This window comes from Juglans microcarpa x Juglans regia, chromosome 2D (genome assembly GCF_004785595.1).
Source record: "Juglans microcarpa x Juglans regia isolate MS1-56 chromosome 2D, Jm3101_v1.0, whole genome shotgun sequence".
NCBI classification, from domain to species: domain Eukaryota; kingdom Viridiplantae; phylum Streptophyta; class Magnoliopsida; order Fagales; family Juglandaceae; genus Juglans; species Juglans microcarpa x Juglans regia.
Window position 1 is genome coordinate 14,755,780 of NC_054596.1, and position 11,296 is coordinate 14,767,075.

The window sequence follows — 11,296 nt, forward strand, 5'->3', positions numbered from 1 at the left end:
TTGTTGTGGATGAATAATAGGGTGTGCAAGTCCTCAGACTACACGACCCTCGACCACTAATGTCGAGTCCTCAGACTCGTTGTGGATGAATAATAGGGTGCGCAAGCCCTCAGACTGCACGATCCTTGACCACTAATGCTGACTCTTTAGACTCATGGATGGATAACAGGTCTCGCTCACTAATGTCGAGTCATTAGACTCAATGTGGATGAACAATAAGGCGTGCAAGTCCTCAGATTGCGTGACCCTCACCCACCAATATTGAGTCCTCGGACTCACTGTAGATGGATAACAGGGTACGCAGACTATGCGACCCTTAACCACTAATGTCGAGTTCTTAGACTCATTGTAGATGGATAATAGGGCTTGCAAGCCCTTAGACTACGTGACCCTTGCGGTAGCAGCGCCTAGAAACATGTTAAAAATGTCGAGTGACTGGAACATAGAGCATACAAAACAAAACGACAAGAGGCAATTATTGCAATTAATTAACATAAGGAAAAGTGTCCATTTACTCAAAGCATCAGTCCTATACAAAGTTTGCTAGTACAACCAAGGAAAAAAACTACAAAACAAAAAAAAAAGGATCACAATCAAAAGGAAAGGCACCTAGCTCAAGTGGGAGGAGCTGGAGGTGTTGGAGGGGTTAGGGCTGGCAATGCATCAGGCATTGTGTCCCACCCAAGAGAGTCGACATATAGGCAAGAGGCCTGGTTAGGCTTGAAAGGCTCGAGGTTCAGCATCCTCAAGTTAGTCTAAGGGTTCGCCAGTAAGAAGGCCTTCAACCTCTGTTGTGAACCAACTTGGCTGTTAAGAGTTGAGGGGAAAGGTGAGCTACCTCCTCACCAAAAGTGGTCAGCTCGAACTCTTTAAATATGCTTATCACGAGCTTTAACCCTCCTATCGATTCGAAGCATCGAGTCCATCAATTCGCTCTACCTTTAGTCCATCCTGTCGCGGTCTCTCTTCATCGTCGCATGCCAGTTGGACAACTCCCCCAACTTTCTCCTCTTTTGATCTAGGTCGAGCGTCAGGCGTTGACGCGCCTCAATAGCATTCACCGCAACCTCAGTTAGCTCACTGTAGCGCTTCCTCACCTTCTCCAACTCCTTCCTGAGGCGGGACCATTATTCCTACTTCGAAGCTCGCTCGTCTTGGAGCACCCTTAGCTCAAAATGAGTATAAGTAGCTTTTCTCCTCACTCAGTCAAGCTCTTCGCCAAGGACAACTGACTCTTTGTATAAACTAGCCAGGTTAACTTCCAGCAATCGGATGTATCCGTCGGCTTGGTCCAGGACTACCTTCAGTTCAGCCTTCTTGGTCTCCAAGCACGAGACCTCCTTTTGCTCCTAGAAGGCAAACATGAGCTTGGCCTTGACTTTATCTTCCAGGTCGGACTATTCATCTATGATCTAGACCACCAATTGGTCCACGCCCCGCCAAATCCACATACACGTAAGGATCCAAGCCCAAAAAGAAAAACAAGGGCCAAACTTGACAAACAACTTAACTGAGGAAAGGAAGTCTTTTAGATGGGATGCCTTGGCACGAATGGAGTCGTCTAATCTCAGTGGACCCTACCACGTTTAGGGCCTGAGTTGGACCAACGTCCTTCTCACCTTAAAGAAGAGGCCTTGGGCCATGAAAAGACCCCAGGAGGTAAGGTTTGGGATCGCCCTCGAGGGCCCCCACCCCTGCCTCGACAGTAGGTGAAGATGAACCTTCTACGGCGGAGTCCATAGGCGACGACTGTACCACACCCTGCCCCTAGGCATGATGGGAATCCACCACGTTGCCACTTGCCTAAACAGGGAAGGACAAGACCCCCTCAGTAACCGGGGGCGAAGAAGGTCCCTCCTCACCCCCAAAGAGGCGGTAAAGGGCGATGAGGGAATCTAAACCCTTCCCCCTCTCAATTCCTAGTTGTGAGAAAGCACTGGCGTTTCGCCACTAGAAATGGTCGAGGAAGGGAGCCCAGAGTAGGTCCCCCTTCCCTTGCCTCTTGTTGAGAGCCAAGATCGACTTAAGGCTTATTAGTCAGGACTTTGGTCTCGACTTCTCCAGTAGAGGTAGCGTCATGGTGGCCAGCAGTATAATCCAAGAGGCGACAAGTAAAAGTAGAGTCGATGTCTGCATCCTTTTCATTGAACAACTCTAGGTCGATTGGCAGGGTTGACAATAAGCAAAGTCAGGAGACTGAGTGGAGTCGAGTCCCCGTGAAGGAAACTCGAAGTCGAGGGCAGTTGCTAGATTTGAGAGGGTCAGCCCTATCAAATCGCTCAGACCATCAGAGTCTAGGGAATCGTCTCGGACAAGAGACTCGTGAGGCCAAGACTCAATTGCCCACTCGGCCTCATAGAGGGACCGTTTCCCTTCCTTCTCCAATAGGGTTACGATAGGCCTCTTCTTGTCTTGGGAAGCCTCAGGCTCTTTCGACAAGCGGCGACTGCTGATGCGAGATCAATCAAGCATCACCAAGAACCTGTCGATGTGGACCCTTGTCAGCAGGGCCTCCATCCAAACATTCTCCTAGTTGTGCTCGACCTAGGAGTTGACTCTTTGCACGGGCTTGCTCCCGTTGAGAGAGGGTAACATCTATGGGCACAAATTGGTAATTCAGCCTTATCGGCCTCTCTACCAGGGAATTTATATCCCTGACCTGAAACCGAGAAAAACTTCTTTTGCCACTATTTGGCATTCGAGTGGTGGCCCTCGAATTGAGCAAGGCGATATCGAGGGTGGGAGCGAAAACTACAAATGTTGCCTTCCAACTCCTTGATCGTGTGGGTAACTAAGAACTCACAGGCAATCAAGTCGGGACACACCTCTTCGGCTGGTTCCAGACATGCTCCACGCAACGCAACAACACATAAGGATTCTTTAGGCATTAGAGTAAAGTTGGGCAGGTGCCAGTTTTAAATAATCGAGAATGTCTCGTACTAGATGATAGAAAGGAAGCTATAACCCATGAGAAAGGAAACAAGACTGTGAGGTCCACCTTCTCAGAAAAACCCTCGACATTGACGAGCCCTTGAGGAGGAACCTCAAAGAATCAAAGAGTCTGGGATTCCATACGAATCCCTCAGCTTTCGAAGGTCAACCTTAGTCAAGCTCGATGACCAGTTGTAGCCTTCATAATAGGGCATGTCGCGAGTAGAGGAGACTCTGGAGGAAAAGATCCACGAGAAGAATGGTGAGAAGTACTTTGATGAGCATAGAGACAAACATGAGATTCTGGGGAAAAGAAAATGGATTTCGACGAAAAGCACAGACAATAAAGAAGAGAAATACGCGAGTGAAAGAGGTAATGGGGAAGAAGATGGGGCTACTTATAACCAGGGGAGCGACAGTTGAAATGCCCAAGGAAGAATACGAGCAGTCTGACAACACAGTCATCGCGTGCAAATCCCACGATCTGTTGATTTGACTAAGGCCTCGTTTGTTTTCGCATATGAGATGAGATGAGTTAAGATAAAAGTTAAAAGTTGAATAAAATATTGTTATAATATATTTTTTAATATTATTTTTTTTTTGAGATTTAAAAAAGTTGTATTTTTTATTTTATTTTATGTGAGAATTTGGGAATGCTATAATGATTAAATGAGATGAGATGAGAATGTTTGTGAAAACAAACGAGGCCTAAGTGCAGACGTAGGGCCGTTGCAACTCCCTCTTACACGAAAGCACGAACGACCAATCAAAACTAATGACGCAACAGGCAAGAACTATTCGTACTCTTTAAATTCCCACCACACCAACGTGGCAGGAATTTGCAGGGTAATTGGAAAGTCACTTTAATCTCCATTGGACGGGCTCAATGGTACAGAGTAAGAGGCTCGTGTAATGGGTCCGACTGGTAAGAAACCTGCAGGTACACTATATACTCATTACCACAGGATCATACTGCCCCTAACAGGATTATTATAGTAACTAACAATAATAGAAGATATTTACCCTAAGGAAACGACAATATATTCAAGATATTTATCCTCGATATGTCAACCCTTTCCTTTTACATTCATATCCTGAGAATTTGGCAATCAAAACCCCAGGATTTGGGAAAAGAATAAACTGTCCTTATTAGCAGCACTCCACCCCTATGTAAAGGACCAATGCCAACAACCCGAGGTAACATATCCAGACCCTTATCCAAGCAATACACCCATATATCTAACTTAGGCATCGGAGGTATACCTGGCACATCGGGCCACCCTCTTTCCTTATTACAAGTCAGCAGTCGAGATCAATTGTCAATAAAACATGTCCGAAACATGAGTAAAATCTCATCAGAAGATGTTTAATCTAGCCAATTGATGAAATTAACGTTAGAAACGTTTGTTTCACAAAAAGATTTTGTAAAAGTAAAATTGTAAATTGATGATATATAATTTATCATCTTCACTTTTATGATTCTTCTTATAAATCTAATGCATACCAATTAGGGTCCCACATTCTTCTTTTTTTTTTTTTTTTTTCCTAATCAAGCTTGCATATTATAAATAAAAATAAAACTATTACAAACTACAAAGGAGGAACTTTTCCAATGTCGATATACAAAATAGCAGAAGGAATAATATCTAATGGAATGCTACCAAACAAAGAGTTTGTAGTTGCCCATTGCGCAATCGAGTGCGCAAATCAATTTTGTGATCAATCAATCTTGTGAAAACTCCAGCCTATGTGGGATTTCAAAGAGTTTGCAATATCTTCCGGAATTGGTGCTATTTGCCAAATCACAACTAAGAGTCTCCAACTAGAGAGATAAAACGATGGTTGAGGTGTTCCGCCATTTTAAGAGCTAACTTTGCCGCAAGTGCATCTCAATTACCGGGGTTGTAGTAAAATTTATCTCAGTCCAGATTTCGATGACTTCTCCTATTGAGTTTCTGTTTACAGCTGAAGTCAAGGAGAAAGAATTCCTGGCTGCTACATCAGGAAATGCATATTTGATTTGTGAGAGGTTTTTGCCATTCCTTCTCCACTTTGGATTCAAGCTTTTCTTTTCATACATGAAGATTTTCTTGATAAGAGAGATTCAGCTGTAAGAGATAGTTCCTTGTGATTATGGACTTGGTCATTTCGAAGCCTCCAAATAAAGTCTAGAATCAGACTAACAAAAACTTTGAAAGGGTGTTCTTCCTGGTAAGTAAGACAATTTTTTCTAGGGCTATAAAATAAATTGGAACCAATCCTTCATTGAATTTACCGTCAGGGAAGATAGATTTAAAGGCCATCTGCTACAACTTTAGAGAATTCTGGTTATGGGGCATTTGATGAATAGGTACAGTAGAGTCTCTTCTTTTTCATCACAGAGCGGATAGTTTATGAAAGGAATGCTTGAAATGAACTTTTTAAGGCGCTCTCTTGTTGGTAACATATCCCAAAGTATCTTCCATAACAGAAGCTTATGTCGGTCATAGATCCTGAGTTTCCAGATTTTCCCCCATGATATATTTGGGATTGCTTCTCTAAAGTAGTTGGCGGTAGTTGATACAAGATGGTGGACACTTTTAACTGAGAAAATCTCATTTTGAGTTTTAGTCCAAATAGCACAATTCGTAGCTTGATTGGAGTTGGATAAAGGAATTTTAAGAATTTACTTTATGCTTTCTTGTTAGAACAGATATGTTAACAATAAAAAATTTCAAGATTTATCATTTTGAATAATCAGGTCTGAGACCTTGAAGGTAGTCGAGAGATCGGTTGTGTGGGTGAGAGGGAAAGGTTTAAAATTTTCCAGAGTCGAAATCTAGAGATCTAGCTAAGCTCTCACAAACAAAGCATTTACAATCCAGAGAGAGGTTTAAAGTTTTCCACATTCTTCGGTTTTATTTTCAAGCTCACGGTGGAATTCCAATAAGAAAGTGAATACATATCGCATCAAAGTGTCGAGAAAAGTACAGGCCCAAAAGTAGTTGCTAAGAAAAAAAATAATGTTACGTGTAGTCAATGTGTACAATTATTTAAAAAAAAATGTAGTTTATTATTATAAAATTATTATTTTCTTATAAAGTTCATTATTATAACATTATTATTATTTTTTATGCAGTTCTTGTCTTTACTATTTTTTTTGAAACAATTATGTGATATTTGTGCACACTGAATACCATTTCCAAAAAAAAAAAAAAAAAAAAATACTATAACTAGATGACGGCGAGACAATTAAGTAGCTCGGCGTTCCAAACGTGGAAAGATAATTAATTTGCAGTGGCTCGCTCATTCGCATTCAAACTTCAAGCGCGGGCCAGAGTCCGAAAATGGCTCCCGCCTCAAAAAATTAGTGAAAAGATAATCGCACCCTCATACACGAGTGAAATCAGATATATGGTATGCGACCAAAACGCATATTCTCAATGGGTTTCGCTTCCCCTCAAGTACCATACAAACAATTCAAAAGCTTTCTCAAATCTCGTCCAATCTCTCCTAAGGTCAGTATCTTTCCGCCATTTTTTTTCAACCTTCCGACCCTTTAATTATTTTGCATTTTTTTGTAAGTTATGGTACTAAATATTTCCATAATTTATCCATTCTTTTGTCCCTAATATTTAGATTTTATGGGGCCTGATTAGGACTTTAATTTTGTGCTTCTGGGTTTTGGGGAATTTTTCTAAGAATTAATTATAATGCTGCTTTTCTGTTCTTGTTTTTGTTGTGTAGTAGATTCTGGGTTCATGAATTTTGGGCCAAAAGTACTTGAATTTCTTCATTTTTGTCAGTTGGAGAAGTGGGTTTTCGGTGGATAGAGCTTACGATCGAGTTTCATGATGAGTGGAGATATTTTTGCAGATGGTTTTGGTAAAAACCGTCCGGCTCTAGCCGATGTGACTAATCGGAAAAGGGCGTTTCCGTTGGTTCTGGGTGATCCAGGACTTAAATCTGGGGATGAGTATGGTAAAAAGATGGATAGTGAAGATGGAGATTCACAGTTTACTAAGCAAGTGTCTTTCGGAGTTGAGGATTTAGTCAAAGAGAAGTGTGAAACGAAGTTTGCAAGAGATGTTAGTGAAAAGAATTCGCGTCCCACTCACAGGGAACTTGTTTCTTCGCAGGAGAATATTGCATCTGGTGGCGCAAACCTGCATAATGCAACTAAGGAGACGTCAAGTTTGTTTGATGGCAATGTAACTATTGTTAAAGATGACAGTCAACTGCAGAGTGTCATGGAGGTTGGTGATGCATCGAGGGATAGTAGTGCATGTAGTGTTTTCATGGCCACATTCTCGGGACCATGCAAGAAGGATCATCGTGGGGTTGGGGGGAAGTGTCAAGATGAGGAAGGAGGACTCAGTTCTGGTGTTATACAATGCAAAACCGTATGCAAAGGATCATTCACACGTGTTTGCAACAATGATGAAATTGACCTGGGTGTCCGTAAATTGGCCTCAAGCAACCACAGGTCTAGTGAGTGGTCGAGATTGCCTAAATCACAGAGTTCTAAGTTCCATGAATTTGAGAATGCTGGTGACAACATTCTCAAAGGTTGCTCTTGCTCATTTTGCTTGAAAGGTAACCTCTCAACAAGGGAAACTCATCCTTTTCTTGCAATTAACGACTTGTTTATTTTTTCAAAACTTCTCAATTTATCTTATTTTATCTAATCTAATCATTACAATTTTTTTGAATTCTCACGTAAAATAAAATAAATAATTCAACTTTTTTAAATCTCAAAATAAAAATAATATTAAAAAAATATATTCTAATAATATTTTATTTAATTTTTAACTTTCATCAACAAACGAGGCCTAAAACTCTAATATTGAATTATGCATCTTTAAGCTAAAATAATAATAAAATATTATTTTTTATTATTATTAATTTTTTTTCCTAAAATTAATTTTTGTTATAGATTTTGCAATTAAAACCCACTATCTACAAATATACACCAATTGTACTTGTCTTTAAATTAAACATCAACAAATATATGGATGGTGAGTGTGATGAGAGAGAAATAAATGATAAAATAATATATGGATGGTGAATAGTTTTTCTCCAAACATGCAGAATTACTGTAGCCTGTTATGGAAAAAAATGCATTTGCATTAACCAATGTAGTGGATTTAATTATTAGGTAAAAGTTGGTTTGCATTGGTGTTTGCATACACCAATGTGAGTGCTCTTGGTTAAGTTGTGTTTGCAACTTGTTTGATTGCTTAATTTTAAAATTAATTTTGTATGCTAATCGTACTAAAAAGGGATGCCTATTTTGTGATTTGACAATCAGCTGCTTATATTTTGTCGGACCTCCATTACCAGGACATCAAGGGTCGAATAGCTGGTAAATTTTTCTGCGAAGGCTGATGGACTGCTGTCTCTCAAACTTATGCTTGTTTGATTTTTTTTTTTTTCCCTCTATCATCATTATGATAGTGTTTCCTTTATTGGTATTGTTTAATTCTTTTCCCTAGCATTGAAGAGGAGTCAGAAAGAAACAAGCATCTTGGTTCAACAAAGTTGCAGGGGGAAGGAGACTGAAATTCATGGCCAAGGAAACTGCAACAAATTATCAAAATTAGAGTCTGATCTCACCGATCACTGGAAGTCACTCTTTCTACATATGGAGGATATCCTTATTCATGAAAGGAACCAGCTTGTGAGTGCAACTTACTTTTTGGATGGCTTAGGTTCAAATTTCTACATGAAAGCATTTCTATTAGTTGGGTTTTCCAAACTCCACTTACCATTCTGGAGACTTGAATGACTCTGGTTTAACATATCAGTTATCTTAGAAAAAATTAATTTCCTGACTAAATAATGCAAGTGAAAGATCTAGAGGTCTCAGGTTATCATAAGAAACCCTGAACCTACTTGCTTGCCACAAGGTTTTGGTGGAAACCACCTATCAGGCTACTTCTGTGATTTTGTGAGCCACTGCTTTAACCAATGTTTTAGTGCCAGCATCAATAAATCCTTGTAATTGAGCTAAGTCTCAAGATCATCCTTTATCCATGACATGAAAGTTTGTTTCTTTTTTCCAAATTTAAATATGTTGAATATGTTCGGCTTTTCTTGACAGCAATCCAGCTTTGTCGCACTAAAAGATCTGAGAGAGAACTGCAAAACGGATCTGGAGATACTTAATGGAAGGGCTTCAGAGAAAGATTAGTGTTCTGGTGGTTGTAAGAATGTCTAGTCAGTTATTGAGTAATTTGTGCGTTTTAGCATGCAGAAGCATGTACCCATGTGTGATCCTAGGCGGTGTGCAGAATTCCTAGTTCTTACCATTGTTTCAGAATCTGTAAAATATCGACTAAACATGGGGGATAGTATTTTTTGTATTTAATATCATGAATGTAAGAACGTTTTCCTGCATGGGAGAATAACAATTTTCCTTTTCATCTACCTTGAACCATGTTTCTTGGTAATACTGTCTACCCTTTTAACTGGTTCAATATGGTTGCTTGGTTGAGCTACTGCTGGAATTGAATGATTGATTCACAAGCTTACCATTTGGGAGATTGCCTACATTAGCTTAACATTTATACTAGTTAACATACTACTTACATCAATTACAGTTATTAACAAAATCAAAGCACAATAACTATTTTATACTAGTTAGGGTTGTAGGCCTTTACATCAGTATTGTACTTATTCTGTCATTAAAGAGGGGCTTGAAAATAGATTTTTTTTCTCCATCTTATTGTTATTACTCCAAAATTTTTCTTTTTTCATGATTCTAATGAATGATATTAATCCATCAACTGAATGAAGCGTGTGAGAAGTACTTGTATTGAATTTTTGCTTGTTACATAGATTGGGAAAGATTGCTCTGATGCAACCACGTCAAGTTCATGCAGATAAGGAGAATGATGGTCTATAATGGGGTTGTACCTGTATAGTTTTCTAGTATTCTGTCAGGATTTATTCCTGTGATAGACTCTCCTAATGACAAGAGGAGATGCATTTTACATGGCTTAAAATTGAAGCAGCTGATTGTTTTTTTATACTTGGTCTAAATTTTCTGGCAATATAAGCCTTGCATTTTTTTTGGGGAGATGCCTAAGTGAATGCTGATGTTAAGCTTGATGTCGAGGTACCCCATGCTTTTAACTTTAAAAAGCCTCACAGCCCACTGTCGTAGGCCTAGTCTGGTTCTGCAACAGGGCTTTGCAGCCCATGGAAGATTAGCTTCTCAATGAGTTAAGGGGTTTTTTTAACCACTTTTGTGTATAGGTTTGGGGTCTTTCGGTAGGGCTTACAAAAGTCATACTTGAAAAGGCTTTTGTTTTTTTTTTTGTTTTTTTAATACAGAGACTGAAATATTATTGAGAAAGTAAAGTGGAAACGGCAATTACAGATTTTGCTTAATCTGGTTTCCGTGTCAATATAATGTACTTCCATCTCTACATGCATAAACTATAAAATGTCCACTCGTGGGTAGCCCAAGTGGTAAGGGTGAATTTGTGTGCATGAGCTCTATGTAACAGATTCCATTCTCCTGGAGATCAAACTGCGATTTAAGGAGGCCATGGCGGTAGGTTGCTATGCTAGTCTCCTTGGGGATTTAGGTTCTATGGGTGAATCCTAAAGGCTTTGCCATGAGATGGTTCCTCCGTCATAAAAATAAAAAACTATAAAATAATTGATAAGGTGTTGGTTAAATGAAAGAGTAGATCTAATTATATTAATGTCTATAATGAATTTCTTCTATATAATATTAATTGATAGGGCCTCATTGGTAAGTGCGAGATTTACTCTCACATGATTTGGTAGGTAAGTGTAACACGCAAGGGGAAAATGAGATTTGTATGCTTACTTTGAGGGTCAGCAGGCTGAGCAGCTTCCAAGAAAGAGGAAGGAATAATAGAAATTTTATGCATTCAATTCATAGTGATTCTCCTCAAGGTTTTTCGTTCATATAGGCTGACAAGGATAACAAATTTATAACAAACTATAGAATATTCTCATAAGGACTTACCTAGCGCACTACTAAACAAATAAGAACATTCTAATTGATTCTAAGTAATTGGACTTGGGCCCTAGGCCTATTTATTTATCTTCACTTCAATATGGAATCACTAGCCCATTGGTTGCAACTATGCACGAATAAAAGTCCACGTTCTTAAGTTTGAGCCTGTAAGGTTAAGGCCCATTGATTCTCGAAGCCTACCATGATTCTTGATTTTCTCCATTTTCTTTTGGTCTTCCTTTAGCTTCCAGATTCACCCGTGACATTACCTCCTGCTCAGAACACCTTGCCCACAAGGTTTGGGTAGGTGTCTCTCAGCTAGTGGTAGGGTTCCCAAGTTGCATCCTTCACCATCTGTCCTTGCCATCAGACTTAAATCTTCGTTAGGGG

The 11,296-nt window shown here is 39.6% G+C and overlaps 1 protein-coding gene across 3 annotated transcripts; it reads left to right on the forward strand.

Moving 5' to 3' along the window:
* Nucleotides 1–6,222: 6,222 nt before the first annotated feature.
* On the forward strand, nucleotides 6,223–9,335 carry LOC121248514. Of its 3 annotated transcripts, none has more exons than XM_041146997.1 (5): nucleotides 6,223–6,428; nucleotides 6,661–7,506; nucleotides 8,222–8,275; nucleotides 8,406–8,590; nucleotides 9,014–9,335. In XM_041146997.1, the coding sequence occupies exons 2-5, from the start codon at nucleotides 6,762–6,764 to the stop codon at nucleotides 9,101–9,103; spliced, it is 1,074 nt and encodes a 357-aa protein (XP_041002931.1). In that variant the 5' UTR covers nucleotides 6,223–6,428; nucleotides 6,661–6,761; the 3' UTR covers nucleotides 9,104–9,335. The 3 variants fall into 3 exon arrangements, with proteins under 3 accessions (XP_041002931.1, XP_041002929.1, XP_041002930.1); XM_041146995.1 differs by having other exon boundaries at nucleotides 6,224–6,428; nucleotides 6,658–7,506; XM_041146996.1 differs by having other exon boundaries at nucleotides 6,224–6,428; nucleotides 6,717–7,506.
* The last annotated feature ends 1,961 nt before the right edge of the window (nucleotides 9,336–11,296 follow it).